General features: G+C 35.6%; 1 protein-coding gene across 6 annotated transcripts in view; it reads left to right on the top strand.

Moving 5' to 3' along the window:
• MRTFB (myocardin related transcription factor B) overlaps positions 1–17,748 on the top strand; it is an 81,100-nt gene that overhangs the window by 30,578 nt on the left and 32,774 nt on the right. For 2 of the 6 annotated variants that reach the window (XM_075165025.1, XM_075165022.1), the window contains exon 1: positions 6,166–6,540. The exons of the other annotated variants lie outside the window; for them this stretch is intronic. In XM_075165025.1, coding sequence (XP_075021126.1) covers positions 6,420–6,540 — 121 coding nt within the window. In that variant the 5' untranslated portion in view covers positions 6,166–6,419. Of the gene's footprint in view, positions 1–6,165; positions 6,541–17,748 lie in introns of those variants that run through there. 6 annotated transcript variants of the gene reach the window in all.

The following is a 17,748-nucleotide window of genomic DNA, read 5'->3' as shown; positions in this document are numbered from 1 at the left end:
TTTAAATTCCACTGTATAATTGTTTTAAATTGTTAGAACTAAATCCTAGCTGCATATGTTATCATTGAAATGTTAGCTTGTGATACAGCCACTACAAGAAGGTAACGTAGTACAGACAGAACTGGTAATTGATGTGCAGTTCTTATTATATGAGCCTTTTGCAAATCATAGGTAGCATGGTGGATGACCTAATACTGTCCTTTAAAAAATTATACTTTTATATTTTTTTTTTCATATGCAGTTGAACATATATATATGGAGTTAAACATATATAAAAATACATTTTTATGTCTATTATCTATACACTTTTAAAATATTTATTTATTTATTTATTTAGATGTCTATATGGGCAAGTCTGAATGGTAGGGAATTTTCATTTAAACAGTGAACACTGCCAACATATGTCCTCCCATAAAAGGAAGTTATGCAGGTTTTAGTGGGAGAAGAGAAGTAGAACATGCAGGCTTATAAATTTGATATCACTGTAAGTTTTGGGGATTTTTCTGGGAAGAGTAACTGTAACTGAGGTAGATGGTGACCATAATTTGGATTGTTTGGTTATTTGCTACAAGAACAGTGGAGAGTATAGGCAGAAGTCTCCAGTCCTTCTGAGGTAATTCCTTAGTCAGAGCGTAGTACACGATCCTATTTCAAAAATTACTCAAATTTTTAATTTGACTTTTTGAAAAAACAAATAGATATACTTGATGTTTTACTAGGAAGAGAATATGAAGATGAGAGACTTGAATATTTGGGGGTTTGTATATTTATCTTAAATACAAGCATAAGACTGTATGAGATTTACTGCTGAGTTGTTTGACAAATGTCTTAAGTGTTCAAAGCAAAGAACTTATGTACTGGTATAGAAAAAAACAAGAAGGCAGAATAGAAATCTATTGTAAGCAGCAATTGTGGGGGGAAGGGGGAACAAACAAAAAACCCCAAAGCAAAAACCCTTAAATTAACAGTTTGAGGTAACATTCTTACTCTTTAAAGAAGTAATAGAATAAATTATAACAGGGATTATTTAAATGAATGTTTTAGTTTGTGTAGTCAGAGCACTATTTTCCTATGTGAGGAAATCATTACACAGTGATAAACAACTAGATTATCCTAACACAACAATAAAGGACCAAGAAATTCATCAAGGTGTGCGTAAAGCCAAGCTGAAATAAATGTTTGAGTAATTAAGCTTTTTTTTTTTTTTTTACAACGTTCAAAATCTTGTGGTAGTGAAATAGATTAAATACCTAAGGCTGTTGTGTGGTGTGTGGTTTTTTTTTTTTTGTCTAGAGTTTAAATTCATCTGCAGGGTTTTTTTTTTATGGGATTGCAAAGGAATGAGCTCCATATGATGTGAAGAGTTGGAATGTATGTTAAAGCAATTGTTGCTTAGTTACTTCATGTTTAATGAGGTTGTAAAGTTGCTCACAGTTAGTGATCTCACTCACCAGATCACTGATACTTAAAAAGATAATGGGTCTATTCTGAGTGGCAGACAAGCAGGCACTGTGGAGGGTACAATGTTGCTGCATTGTTTCCTCCTGCACATTGTGATTTTGGTGAATATCTATTAGGCACTTCCTCTTTTTAAATAATGCTTTTTCTGTAGGCTGGAGGTTGGCAGAACACTTGAAAGTCTGTGTTGCAGGAGGATGGAAAGAAAAAACATTGACTGCCTTAAATTAAAAGCAAACGAATGTTTATGAAAAACTTGTGCAATACATTGCTATTAAATGAGATGTTACTGGATTTTGGTTTATGGAACTGACGTATGTTCCATTCTGAAGCCTTTTTTCTTCATTTCACCCACTTCTATACAATATATACAACTTAAATAAATTGAAATTAAAATGAGAGGTACTTCTACTCTCTGAAGATGATGCAAATTCCAACAGATTTAATTTTTATTGAAAGAAAAAGCTTGTTGTGTATCTTTTACCTCAACTTCTGGTTTTGATACACTGATGCTGTTTGTAATTGGGTTTAAACCTGTAATTGATATATACAACGTGCACCACTTAAGATTTTCTTTTAGCTGAAAGAGAGACTTATGTTTTGTTGTTTCATAGAAACTAGTGTTTCAGCCATAGTTTTGTTTCTAGCTCATTACAGGTTTCTGTATGATCCTCAGTGTCATTTAGCTATTTGTACTGTTAAAAATAGCTCTTTGGAAACAGGTACATGTTCAAATCAGAGAGGTTATACATCCAATATATACTTTTGAAATCAGTAGTTCTCCTTCCTTTATTACGAAACCTTCTCTATTTAAGTACACAGTCAGCAGCAGAAAAACAAGATGAAAATTTAGCAATTTGAAAAAGTTTTTTGGCCTGTTTTTTAATAATGCCATCAATTTCAAATGACAATCCAAATTCCAGCTGCCTTCTAGAAACTGAACACAAAAGCATTGCCAACTGAGTGGAGTTGAAAGACCCCAAGCTTTTTTTGTATTATTTTATATTTCATGGGTTGTCTTCTATTTATTGTATAACTGCTAAAATAAAGAAAAGGCTTTAAAGAGCAGTCGAACAAACAAGTTGCTATTGGTTTACTAATACTTATTCTAAAGGATTTTTTGTTATAGGACAAAATGGGTAATTTGAATGGGAAAGTACCCACCGTTGAAGTCTTTCACCAGTTCTTTTAAGATAAATGTGGAATTAGCATCCTTTAAAACCAACAATGAAAGTAACCGCTGTAAAAAGCAGTTTTCATATGTCAAAACAATAACCTTCAAGACAGATGCTATCCAAACATAGGAAGTATGTTTAAAGTATCAACATGGTTTTGGTGGCTGATGGCAAGGCTTCTGCTATTTTGCAAGAGCTTAAAAAATTACTATCAGATTTGAAAGTGAGTAAGTAAATCTGAGAAGTAGGTATGGTGCTTTAGCAGTCAAAGATAAGAACACATGTGAACCATTCTAGGAGAGTTACAAATTTATTTTATTTAGCAGGGAAAAGGGAGCTTTTAAATGGCAGGTGGATTGGCTCTCTGGGGATCATGAGGAGGCACTTTGCCTTGATTCACATGGGACCTGCTTGTGACTGGAAGACACCTTTGAACAACTGAGTATTGTTAGTTAGCAGATGAATTTAGTACTTGAATGTGCTAACCAGCTAACAGTGTTTTGTTCCTTCTAGTACAGTTCTTAGGAATGTGAGAAAGTCACTCATAAAAACATGCACTTTCCCATGTTACAGTGCAGCAACTACAGCTACTGAGCCGGCAGTTGTGAGATGCCCCCAGGTGCCTGTGAAACTGTCTCAGAATTTTAGACTTTTCTAACAGACATGTTGAGACATGGTGATTATTTCTTCTTTGAAGCCTTATCACTAAAAATAGTAGAACTATATTGTTGATCACTCAAGTTGAGCTTGGATTAATATATATTCAAGGCTGCTGGGAAAACAAGATGTTATTGGAATATGAGTCTTTTTTTATGACGTGGCAGACAAGTATCATTCTTCGTGCAGGGATTTAAGAGAAACTGTTCCCTGGGCAGAATGGCCAGGCATTCTCAATATTCACAGTATAACTGAATCTGAACAAAAACTATTTTCTTCTTCCAAGGTATCTTTTCTTCCTCTTCAGCTGATATATGTGCCCCCACCCCAACTATTCAAATTGTATAGCATTTATTGGCAACTACAATATTTGGTTACATGGAAAATACGCAGCATCATTTTGACCATTCATGTTTCGTAGTCTGCACAAGAATTTAATCATTCTTATTTTCCATAAATTCTGCGATTCCTGCTTTTCTTCATAAAGTTATTCGCAAATTACTGTTGAGATTTTGATCAGGCTTCTTAGAGGTGTTTTAAAATATCAATCTGTATGTTAGCTTGTATTGAACTGGGAGGTGAATTTGAAACAAAATATAGGCTTAACTCCAAGTGGCTGAAGCATAAGCATATTCGTTTCTGTGAATTCTGCTGTGGAGTGGGTACTCTTGAAAAAGGGGAGGAGTGGATAGCAGGAACTCCATGGTGCTAAAGCTCATCTTTCTGAACAGGTGAGAAACATTCAGGAAGGCTTGAACTGCTGTTGCCCAACTGCTATTACTGTGATCTGGCATTCACTTGAGCACTGGACACTCTTAATTTATATCAAGCACTACAAACAGATAGGAATGGATATAACTACCTTCAGTTAAATGAAGTTAAATGACATTTAAATGACAGTTAAATGACATTCAGTTAAATGACTTTTAAGGAAAATGTATTACTTCTTGGGTTCTTTAATTACAGACTTCTTTATTAGTATGTTGATTTTTTTTTAATTTCAAAATACTCTGTTCTCTGAGTCATTTTGAAATTACTTCAGACCAAAGTACTGATTTTTCAGAAAATGTGTGAAGTACACTGTACCCTTCCCTTAAAACAATTTCTGCTGTTACGTATTTTTATACTGTTAGAATATAATTAATCCATCCAAACTGTTAACTTCTCTGTTGGCACAAGAAAAATGTGGAGTTATAATCTGGTATATCCATAACTGTGTAAGATCCTATTGACTGTGTCAGATTTTCATATAGGTTTCTTAAGCAGTATGTGTTTGTATTCTGTTTGTCTGGATTTTTTTTTTTTTTTCTGAATGGATGGAGTTTCTCAACAGTAATTTTGTTTCTTATGCATAGTAAGTGTTCCGCTGCAGGCAGTGAGGAAGTTCACTCGATTTATGAAGGAGTCCTGCCATAGTGGTTTGTTTTTTGTTTTTTTCTTTCTCTTGTGTTCACTAAAAATCACTGCAAAAGCAGATGTATTGGAATAGTCTATAATTTGTATTTAAGCAAAATTTAATTTAAGCTGATAATTTTTATACAAATGATGTGCAGGCAACAAATCTTTAGGCTGGGAGAGCTGCCTCAAATCATTTATGCTGCAAGAGTTTTTCTTCTGCCTGTGCTTTCAGCTCCTTAGATGTCAAGAAGTTGATACGGCCTTTCGTCTCCTTTGACTCTGCAGTTCTGAGTAGATCTAGGTCTCCCTTCTCCCAGCAGCAGGAAGGTAGGGAGACGCTTTCAAGTCCTGCTGGCTGTCACACAGCCCCATACCCCATGGTATCAATTGCTTGCCCCAGCAGTGCACTGTTAAGGTGAAGAGTCGGTGTTGAATGATTGTCTTGTAGAAAGATCCAAAGAGGCAAGATGACTTTTTTCCTAATTCCACTTTTAAAATTCTGCATCTGGTGTCTGTTACTGTATATAGATCTTTTCATATCTGATGCCATACAAGCAGAACAGTTTTTCTGAGTGGATATGTCCTTTATAATTTCAGACTGAAGGATTTAAAATATAAAGTAGGGATGTGGAAAATACATACAATGATAGCATTTTTAGGCCAAAGGGAAGGGAAAATGCACCTGGTAGAGTTACTTGTTGACATGTAGTGACTACTTAAAATTATGTATAGTTTATTTTCTCTAAGTCCATGAAATGCAAATTAGTCTGCTGTTCCCTTATGGCCAATGCCAGATAATTAGAGGGGATCCACTTCCCCAAAACCTTCCAGGTTGACACTGAAGTGATGACTCATATAAGATAAATGGGATATGCTGGAGAGAATGGCAGATCAGAAGCTGTGGGAGGAAATACTCCTAAACTGCTGGGAATAATGAGATGTGTAACTGTAATGCAAAAAGGAAAATAATAAAATACTTGGGTTTTTAGATATTTACAACAAGGAACAGAATCTGTCTTACACTGCAAGGAAAGACATGGAAATAATCAATGGTTTTCCCACTTACCTCTGCTAGATAAATGTCCCTGAAACAAGACCTGGGGCTGGGGCGGGTGGGAAGGCTCCTCAACATAACTTTTTCAAATGCCAATGTGCAGCTTTGTTTACTGGTGGAACTTACTGAGTAATGAATGTGCCAGTCAGGCAAAGATAAAGTATTTCTGCTGCCTGCAGCAGTGTTCAGAGTAGTGGGGGAAGGGAGAAGGAAGGGGAAAAAGGGAGAGAGTCCTCAGCAGTAGTTTGTCTTAGGTATCAGCGAATGCTGCTCCTTCAGCAACTGCTGGATTTATTTTTAACTGCTTGACTCATTCTTTGTCAGATGATTGACCATCAAGCTGCATATTGAAACACGAATGTGCAGAGGAACAAGCGTAACTAAAGGAAAAGGGGGAGTGGTTGTCTGGGAAAAGAGGTGGGATTTGGGAGTTCTGCTTCACATGCTCTGTGCTTGCTGTCTGAGTGAGTTACAGCCTCCAAAGCAGACTGAGCGTACTGCAGGTCATCCTAGAAAGTGAAGGGTGATGGCTGCTTTCGGCTGCACAAAGGCGCAACTGCTCATTTATTAGGAGAAAGGACCTGGAAGCAGTGTTCGGGAAGCAGTGTACTGCTGGGTGACAAATTAATATTTTTTTTTTCCTATGCTGGATGTTGCCATTCTAAAGGATTTTCATCATGATCGATAGCTCCAAGAAGCAGCAACAGGGCTTTTCCGAGATTTTACCTGCAGGAGATGTTAAGCCACTGAAGGAGAAGGAATGCCTTGAGGTGAACAGCCAGAAAAGTCTCAAGGAAGGTCAGTCACTTGCTGGTTGGGGGACAGAAAATGCAGAGGTACTGGGCAGATTCAGTTCACCAGCATTTGGTGTAATTCTGTATTTCAGGAAGAATTTTTGTATATTAAATTAGGTATTATTTTCCCTCTTAAAAAAATTTCTAAAAGCTAAGTTTAGAATTTACCGAGACTATTAAAATAACGATGATTAATAGCTTGATGGAAATGTAGTATGAAGAAAAATGAGTGATTAAGTACCCTTTTCAGAGTAGCATTTAGTGCTGAATTCATTAAATACTCCAAAATTGTCCTGTAAATATTGCACACAATGCTTCAAAATGTCACTATTGAAATAAACATGAAATATATGTCATTAAAAATGACACTATTAAAAATATAACGCCACATACCTTTAGTTTTAGACATGTATTACTACCTCATTTTCAACAGTGCTTTTCTCAGCTGTCTTTCTCTAGAATTCCCTTCTCCCCTCATACTTCAGATTAGATTTGACTCCGCTTTCCAGATGTATGCTTTTGAAATTACATTATGTCTCCTTAAATGATTGATTTTTGTGCATTAAATTGATATAATGCATAAGCATTAGTTTGTAAAATAGCAATAGTCTGAGGATATTTGGAGCATTATTTAAAGCTGACAAATGGTACTATACCAGATTAATCTAAAATAGTCTTTGTTAGGCTGTGGCAATAATACTGCTGAGACATGGAAGTTGTCTTACTCCTTCTAGCTGGAGGTATTCTTCTAGCTGGCCTGTGTTAAGGAGGAGAAGGAAGAGACCTCTTGAGGTCAGCTGCCCTGCACAGAACAGTTTGTTAACTGGTGTATGTTAACATACCAGGCACTTTGCAGTTCAAGACTCAGACTCCAACTTCTAAATCAGTCAGAAACAAACTGTATTTGTAGTAGACAACGTTCCTTCTTTCCTTTTACAGCACTCTGCCTTGGCTTTTATGCCAGATTATCTCTGGATTGTCTGGTGATTCAGAGATTTCTTCCTGGGTGTTGTGGCAAGACTGCTGGTTTTTTCCCTTCTACGTGAGATCATGCCTTTCTCAGAATTTAAGTGCTGGGTTTGTTTTGGGGTTTTGTTTGTTTGTTTTTAAAATTGAATCTTAATAATGTTTAAAATAGCAAAAAGATAGCCCATATTCATTATTGAATTCAGTAACTGATAGTTTATTTTAAAAAACCCTTTACTGAGCTCTAAGTTAGGGCTAGAGAAAACACTGATTTTTATATAAGGTACTGATATCAAAGGTTTCTTATTGATTGGAAAGATGGATAATAGTAAGTTGACTGTTGATGCATGTGCCTGTGGCTGAGAGCATTACAGTTCTGCTTCTTTTACAGCAGGAAAGTACTGATTGAAAGACAATGATTGAAGAGGAAGGGCCAACAGTGGCTCTTCTTTATGGTGTTTGCCTTGCACCTCCAAACAGGCCCAGTTAAAACTGCTGCTGCTACCTCTGAAGCTCTGTGGGGCAACAGGAACAAAGAAAGAAGGCAAGGAAGTTGAGAGGGACAGAGGAGTAAGCATACTGTTGCGGGAAATACTGTAGGGGAAAAAACCTAACTAAGCTACCGAGAAATAAAGGGGAGAAAAACGTGAAAAAACGAGCACGCTGGATACTGTAGGTGGGCTAATAAGTAACCACAGTAATCATTATCTTCAGTCTTCTTTGAATACGTCAGTTATATAGAAAGTGGATGAAAGAATGTCCATTACAATAATGATGGTCTGTCAGAGTAGCAAAAAACCTGCAATTATGGGACACTCTTCCAGTCTAAATTCATGAATAATTTAGAGTCTAAATTATTCAGTGCATAAAGGAAGATATAATTGTTTTCCACAATCACTATCTTTGCTTCCTTTTCTCGGTTTTAGTACCTCTTCTCCATTTTCACTTCTCCCCAGTGAATATTGCTTATCCTTTTATCTCTCCTAAGTTTGGCAGCCTAATAATTAAAATAATGAACCTCTTTCTGAGAGTATGAATTACTACAGGATCTCCTCTTCCAGCCTTTCTTCTTTCTAAAGCTTAGAAAAAAGCATTTTCTTTCTTGTAGTATATAGAATGAATTATTGAAAACATTGTAAATCTGCTTGATTTGCATCTAGAGAGACTAAAACAGAGCTTCACCTTTTCAGTTTATAATGTTACAAAATGTGTAGTTCAGGTATTTTATAGATTTTTTTAAAATTTAATTGCAGTTGTTAATTTCATCCTATTTAAATAACACTATAAATAATGTTAAAACACTTCTTATTTTATAGAACAGTATATTCTAAATTAGCTTGTGACATTCTGTCTTTTTTTTTTCTTTCTTTTTCCTTTAATTCAAAGGATGATATGACTGGTTCTGCCACCTGAATCATCAACTGTTTTTTGTTAGGACATAAAAATACTTATGAATACTGTCTGTGAATGGTTAAAACTGCAAAAATTAAAACTGTAGTTCTGTTGGCAAACCCAGATGAAGTACAGAGGTCAAGTAATTCAGAAGGTGCTACAGCCTTTGCTTCATAATCTATTTTGCACAGTTTGATAAATCTAAAAATCTAGAGATAGTACAGTGTGCTTATTTCAGCAATGAGTACCTTATGAGAATTGTTAGGTGCAGTTCTTTTTTTACTTAGTATTTCTTCATAAGGAAAGAGACTTCTGATGGAAACACAAATCCCAACACTTTCTTCAGCAAATTGATTTTAAGAGCATTGGAAGGTTAGATTACAAGGCTGAATTTTTTTCTTTGCTTAGGTTCTTAGAAGGTACACATTACACCATCCTTGAGCACAGGAGGAAATCTTCTTAATTACCTTACTTTCTTGTAAACAACTCATATGTTATTGTTACATATCGTCTGTTCTGTGAAAACAGTTCTTAATTGTATCTGTTTATCAAAATTACCTTTTGTATGAGCAAGGAACAAAAATACTTTTTGGCTCTGAGGCTAATACAGTGCTAACTAAATAGCTTTTTCAGAAATTGCTGTAACATTGACTTCTAATGTCAAGTAAGTGGCCAAAACATTTAGAAAATTCAAATGAAAAGTCTTGAATGAAATCAGGACATCACTGTGCATACAGTTAGTAAGAAAGAGTTAGTATCATCAACGATGCATGAATTAGGAATATATTTAGGTTGCAAATTAGAAGGTTTCTAACTGAGGAGTGAAGTGAATTTAGGAGATTTTGCCTTGTAGCCTAAATTGTTGTAATAAAAAGATTGATGAGCTCCTGCAAGAGTATATGACTATGCAGAACCCTTGAAGACACCGTATTAAATTGGTGAAACAAATCAGTATGGTGCTATCTCAGATGGGATTTAAAAGGAGATTGGATCCCAGTTTGTTTGCATCATATTTTTCATATATTAATCTGAGCTTCAAAGTTACCAGTTGCCTGCAGGTTACTGTAAGCAAAAAAAACTAATCAGGAAGGAAATTGTCTTTCCACCTTTAAACATAATTTCTTTCCTGGATTTGTACTGCTTTTTAATTTTACTGTTCTGTGAGGAACTGGAGACTGGCAAGTGCTAGAAACAGGATACAGGGTGGAATGAGTGAAGTACAGGGATTTCTCAGGTGCTTGCTGGAAATGTCTTCATTCTGTCTGGTTAATAGATTACCAGATTTAGTCAGGAAGGATTTCTTCCCTTCCTCCCCTGCAATCAAATCAATATTGCATGAGAATTGTTTATTTAACAGATTTCCTGCTATTGCTGGCATGTTGAGTATTGGTGATACTCTTGACCTCTACTGCTCTCCTGCGGTGGCATGTTAGACTTAAAGATTCTACTGTTGGTTTTGCTGGTTTTGTTGTTTCGGTTTTGTTTTTTTGGGGTTTTTTTAAAGCTTTAAGTTTTGTTATATGGTGTTTAGAGGTGTTTTTATGACCCCTTATCAGTGGCAGTCTATCAGGTATGTTTCTTAAGACACAGATAATGAGAAAAATACTGGAAAAAAAAGTATTATTCCTGTCTTAGTTAATAAAGGAAGCACTATGACTTCAGTGTACTGATCGTGTGAGGCTGTGTTAAATTCTTAACTTTATGTATACTTTATGTATCTACCATAAACTCTTTAATGACAGTGGGATAATTGTATGTCTTACAAGTAAATTAGCATTTATTCTGCAAAATTTTCTTCTTCAGTGTAGCACTTAAATGAATAATAAATATATGGTAATGCCATTATAATAAACACATTCTTAAATACTTCGATAAACTAAGGCCACAATGTATTAATTTGATTTTGTATGTAATCTGTATAGAATTAGAGGATACGGTGGCTAACCAAGAGTTCTAAGGAAACTTGCTATGGCAAATACAAGGTTCCTTAAAGGTTTTATAAAGGGTTAGGATTAAGACTGCTGCTGCCAAATGTAGGTGTAGTCTCATCCAGCCCTACCCTGCTTATTGCCAGCCTCTTTCTTGTGTTGGCATTAATAATTATGCAACCCTGAAGCGAGTAGGATCAGTGAACAAGTATTACTGAAAACTATTTATTTTAATAGCGTTAGTTTTCAGCCAGATCAGAGCACTGACCCGACAGGCTGCATCTTTGCCAGTGTTGATGAAACAGAAGCAGCTGGGGTTGGAGGGAGGAAGAGACCATTGTCTTTTCATCAGTAATCCTGTTTTAGATCATATTAAGTTAATGAAACCACTGTCTGTTTTGTTGCTATGCTGGAGGTTTTTTCTTTCCTTTCAAAACGCATCCAACAAAACATGTATGTACCTCAGCCTTTGTAATGCAAAGTCCTTTTTAATGCAGCAACTTCGCTGTCACTGTAAGCAATCTGACTCATCCATGAGCAAGCATCTGCAGAAACCTGATGTTGTTGTCTACATAGCAGAGTTGACACAATGCCATTGCTTACATCCCAGTTTGCAATCAGGCATCTTAGTGTAAATCCACCTTCCTCAGTGTTTTGCATTAATTTTGTGTAATCTCGTGAGTTGGGAGGATCTGCTTGCGTATGCATTTTGTTTGCTGGCTCTACTGTGGCTAGGAAAAGCTTGGAAAATGGAGGTGGTATCTTCTCAAGAGGGCTTGGCTGGAAATCATCTGTCATCATTCAATGTAATATGCTCCAAATTATCACAAAGCAAGTCTGTAGTAGATGTAGAATTTGAACACAAGTTCCATGAGTCCCTTGACAGAACACTTCTTGGCTGATGATAGTATTTGAGGAAATGCAAATTATTAAAAAAAAAAAAAAACAAAACAAAAAAAAAAACACCAGAAGACTGTACTAAGCAAAGGAATACTTGCAGGTTTAGAAAATGTAATTACTGTTAATATACTTAAGGTATGCAATTTTACAGAATACTTGAAATGTAAGCTTTAGTTTATTCAAACTTTCCACCCAACACAGTAGTGTTTTTTCTCATTTTAAAGATGTAAACAGAATTGTGAGAAGTATAGATTTTGGTTTTTACATATACATGCGTATGTATATACTCATCCCAGCAGACATTCCGGTAATTTCTTTGGAGCCTCGTGTATGTTCTGGCTTGTTTCTAAGCAACATGTTCCATAGCAATAGGATACAATACAGATTGTCCTATATCCTAGTCATTTAAGCCTCTCAACTGATGATGTTGTTACGCTTTATATTTTTGTTTTAAATGTTAAGTTTACATTTAGGTATCTTTCCCATCTAGCTTTTCATTTTGTACTTTCAGTATGATGATGTTACTTCTGGAAACAGTTATGTGTACATTATTACTGGCTTACAGAAAAAAGCTTTAAATCACAGTGGTATAATTTAAAAGATTTGGAGGTCCTACAGGGTTTCCCTCCAGAATTCTGAAGAGATTATCTGAAATGGCTCTCAGTAGTCTCCACTCACATGCTTTGCATTTATCCAGAACATTTCTAAGCTGAAATGAAAGTATGACTGAATAATTGCTTAAAATGAGTATGCATCAGAGGCTGCTTCACTTTTCTTAATTATTTTGGATATAGTCTTAGCAGAAAAATCACATATACAATGATGGAAAAAAGAACATTAAAAGTATATAAAAATAAGTAAGGGATTTTTTATAAAAACAAGTAAAAATAAATAAAATATTTTCTTTTTTTAAATGATACCCTGGCATATGTGAAAGTTTTGAAGACTGAACCCAATATAACATATACACTCATGTTTAGATGATGTCTGATTTCTTTAATGATGATTTTTTTTTATTTTAAAATTGAGAGTATTTAACCTATTGTATCACCATCTTCAGGCTGATGGGAGGTAAGTACCACAATTTAAAATGCATTTAATCTTTAAAATACTGTACAACTTAGAATCACTTCCAACAAACTACAGGTAGCTAAACATTTTCATGGCTTTTCCCTCTCCTTTCTTCCTTCTTTGACATGCCATATAAATGAATTATTACAAATTTCCTACATTACCAAATTTCTGAGTTTGGACACATGTGGAATGAGTAATGTCAGGTAGCAAACTAGCTACCACATTCCATAACCTTCCTGAAATGTGTACCTTGCATATCACCTGCTCTTTCTTTTACTTATTATACAAAACATTCAGTTTATGAAATTTTTAGCTTTATTCACAGAACAAGTATTAGTTGAAAAGATTAACTGTTTTTATCTCATTAAAGCATTTAATGAATTATGAATAGAGTACAACACCCCATATAAAGTTGAGGGAGAAACAATCACAACTCAGGAGAAAGCAAAACATCTATGTCTGGAAAACTAACTTAGTGTAAATTATGCTTTTTAGAAAATGCCATATAAACTTTTAAATCCAAGCAGATGGTGTTCAGGGATGCAAGGGTAACAACTGAAAGAGGCACAGAGTTAAGTACTTGGTACTCGATTTCTGCAATTCTGTAACCGTCATCCTGTGCTGTGAGGTTGGTCTAGAATTCTAATACAAAGCTGATGCTTAGATAACTTGTGTAGTCCACCTACCATTAGATAAAATACTCTCCTCTTTACTGCCACCCTGCTGCTCATATACTTGTATTAATGTTACAGTCCTGATGCCAAATAACTAGTTATAAATTACTTCAGATCGAGGATACAATAGAACAGTTCATCTCCTGCAGCAGTGCTTCACTGAAACTAGAACGTCTGTTGTTAACATCTATCGCTCTGTGTTTCAACCTCAACATGTTAGAGACCTTGGCTGCATAAAAGCTGTTTTAAGCTGGCAGAAAGAAATGGAGGCTTTCTGCGTAACAGCTTTTAATTTAAAGGAAACGGCCCTGTTTCCAGCACTGTCTGTTTCCATGGCAGCCAGCCTAGCAGCCTGCCCTGGAGTTTCTACCGCTCTTGGAAATTTCCAAGGGAGTATGCAGGAATGTAGGACATTACATTTTCCCATTTTTACTTGCAGTTTTAAGGGCTTAAATAGCTAATATCCACTGGATTTTTTAACTTTGGAAGAAATAATGAGATGGTTACATACAGAAAATAAAAAAATCTTGATGCATTATTTTTCTCCTTGCTGTCATTTGAAAGAACTGTATGCTGCCTAATGAACCCCTTCTCGATGGCTTAGTGTCTGTTTCATCTGTGTAATTGTTAAATGTCAACAACTATTTGCTGTTTCATAGTACCTTCTATAAAAAGATAAATTTGATTTTAAATTAACAGGCTGTGTAATTAACTCTGTTAGATGTAGAATTATTAGTGCTTCAACTGTGGACAGTATGAGTTCTGTTTTTTTTCAAGACAAGAAGCAGTGGTGAAAGCTTGTCAATCAGTGTAGATAGCATTGTTCCTGCAGGACAACTATCAATTTATTTTTGGCCTCTTTACATTCCAGTGCTTGTGTAGTGCACTAGCAAAGTGCTAGTACTACTTTGAGACATCTTTTCCACAGGATACAAATTACAGATTTGTAACCGAAATCACTCACTCAACTTTGATAATAGCTGTTTGTTCTAAGTTATAATACACTTTATTTTCACTTATTCTACCATTCACGCTGAGTAAGACCTGACTGGACTGTTCTACATTTCTTACCTTTCAAAGGGTCTTATACAGAATGTGATGTGTACTTGCTTAAGTGCCTATTTGTGCCAGCTTTCTTGCATTCAAACCAGCATAGCGCTTCAGCAACTTACCAAGGATCGGCTTGTTTTAATTATTCTTAATCTTTATGCCCCTTTAGGGCATAGTGTATGTGAACCTGAACAGTACTCACTGTTTGAAAACAGAGGCCATTAACTTTGTAAAACTTACTGCTATACAGAAATAAGTTTCAAAATAATAAAGTGCGTTGGTTAACAGATAACCTCTCCTTTGTGGTACCATCATCTCCATTCCCTTGCATATAGAAGCAAGGGTATGCTGGCATGTATACACTAGAAAAAACTGTAAGAATGGGAGCACCAGCCTCTGGCACTCCATTTTTCAGGTGGTGAAAAATCTATACGTCCAGTGAAGTCAGTAGACTTCTGCTGACTTTATGAGAATCAGATAACCAGATGTTCTTATTGCGAGGGGGAATCATGCCTTTTGGTTTTGTCAGTAAGTATTAAATAAGCTATCTAAGATTTAATGATCATTTTATTGACTGAAGAAAACACACAGAAGTTTTGGAATCTCTTCACTTGGTGTTAAAAGTGTTAATCTTAAAATCATACACTGACTTGAAAATAAAAAAGAATACCCTCCCTTCCCCCTCAGTCAAAACAGGAGTTTGACTGACCTCATGGCTTTTATTCAGAAGCAGTTCAAAGACAATTTATTAGAGTTGCAGTGTTGTGAAGGGGGATTCCTGCCAGATAATGTGAAGTGCAAAATATTTGTGCCGTCTTTTAGCAACTAGATTTGCTCAGTGGTGTTAACATACCCCTTCTTTTGCACGTACACTTTAAATATGAGGAACAGTATTACTGACCTTAATAGTGTATTAACATATCTAAATCTTTGTCAATTCTGGGCCTTTATTTTGGAGATCATCTTCTGTGATTTTAGATGTTATGCAGGCCTGATTTTAAAAGTGTAAAAGTGAGAGGTAAACTATTGGGCAACAAGCTGAATGGATTTACCCGATAAGAACAATCTGTTAAACACAGTGTTTGAGTAAGTACCACCCAACGGGGAACTTTGTTTTCTAGTACCTCATGTCTTTTGAATTCTCCCTTCCCCAGATTCCACACTGGTTTGTCTGTAAAGAATTTGTAATAAAGAAAAAAAAACAAAAACAAAACGAAAAACCAAACACCACCCCCACCCCCCAAAACACCAGAACAAATAGTACAGTATAATAATTTTGGCTAATGCCTCCATGGTTTTTAGATTCTTTTGGAAGCTGTGTCCGCCTATCTCATCCATCCTTATTAGATTTACCTCTTTGTGTGTTACTGACTGTTACAGAAATCTCTTGCTGTATGGATTTCTATATGTATGATAAGCAAAGTCTGTATTAGATTTAATTCCATTAGATTTAAACCAACCTGCATTCTATTCTATAGAGAGTTTCTCACTAAAATAAATCAGCAATTCTTTGCCAAAAGTACAAAGCTGTGCTCCATTTTCACATCATTCATTCTTGTCTTTGAAGATAATTTCATCACATTTTCCTTATTGAAAACTTGTGATTTAGTTTCCATGACTCCCATCTTCCATATCTTTCTGGCTGTTCTTTGAGCTGCTTTTTGTAGGTCCCCATTTCCTTTTGAGCTTTTCACTAACCTCATTCCTATTCCCTTCCTTATACCCATTTCAGGTTCATCTCCAGTATAAAGTTACAAGTCTGTCTGTAACTTGTTTCTGCTCAGTTGTAGGGCTCAGTCCATCTAACTACAATGACAATATAAAGGTCACTACTGACTGTAGTCTGACCATCTGCTCTGACACACAGACCTGTAAGCCAAATACCCTCTTTGACTAGATGTAGCTATGCAACTCACGTACAGGTGTTACCATTTCTTTCTTAGAAACATCTTTGCTTTTTAATTTTTGTCGCTGTGGGGGTTAAAAGTATTTTAGGTCCTTATGTCTTGTGTTGAGATTTAAATATTAGCTTTTTCCCCAATCTGTTTACTTTGGAAAAGCAAAAGGTTTTTTTTCAGCTTTTCAACTTCTTAAAATAATATATTGAGATTTTTTATTCACAGTTACTTTCTATTTAGAAACTTTCTTTTCTTTAATCATGTGTTTAACTGCTCAATATTTATTTAAACAAAAAAAAATCAGACACCAAACTTTTTTTTAATCTTAATTTAGGAGTTGTTTGCAAAAGCAAACATCTGGTTTTCATCCAACTTTGTTTCTGTTTAACCTCCTTGCTCTGGTCAAGTCAGAATCTTCAATGATTATCTTCTTATGCCATCTTTCTAACTATGAGTCATTTCTTCTTTAGTATTCCCGCTGCAGTGCTTCCCTGTTAGTCATGCTACAGGCTTTGCTTTCTTTACTATGTAATATATATAAGTTCCTGATACTTATTTAATAATTGAGTAACTGCATGTTCTATATCTTCTATAGCTCTTGTTTTTTCAGTCCTCCCACAGTTTTTCTGACTGTCCAGATGCACATGGGACAACTTCAAAATCATCCCTTATTTGCTTTGTGGTGCCCAGTGTAGGTTAACAGATGATGGGTAGGCAAGTAGTGTTATGAGAGACTATAACTACTTGTTTTATATATATATTTGCTAAAAAATGCTAAAGCTTCACACCTGAGCGCATATGGTTTACATGCAGGTACATTCTTACTGCTCTTCTCATCCTTCTGCTATAGTCCACTGTGTATTTTCTTGTAAGACTATACATTGTTTACAATATGGGTCAGTTTTTACTCTTTCTGCAAAGCTTAAGCCAAACATCTGATCATAATTGAAGCCACAAATCATAGATAGAATACATTCATAAATTATGTAGCAGGGCTTCCCATCATCTACATTTGGAATTAATGTTCATTAAAGAATTAGTTGAAACCAGCTGGAAAATAAGAGATAAGATACCTACGTTCTTGGCACTATTTTTTGCTGAATAGATTTATTTTAGTCTCCCTCACCCTTTTCCTGGGTGAATACCACCTATCATGGCCATGCCCAAGCAGCATTAATTTTCAGGAACTGACAGAAATCGCATCAGCCACAACCGTAAGTAACACATCCACTGGGGTATGTTTTTACAGCGTTGATGCCTCCATGGTGTTGGGCTGTGTGCAAGTGTGATGTCAGAGGGAGGCACAGCCTTTCCCCCTTTCTGATGCACG

The sequence above is a fragment of the Calonectris borealis genome, chromosome 16, assembly GCF_964195595.1.
Source record: "Calonectris borealis chromosome 16, bCalBor7.hap1.2, whole genome shotgun sequence".
Lineage (NCBI taxonomy): Eukaryota > Metazoa > Chordata > Aves > Procellariiformes > Procellariidae > Calonectris > Calonectris borealis.
This window is presented reverse-complemented; position numbering and strand designations above follow the sequence as displayed.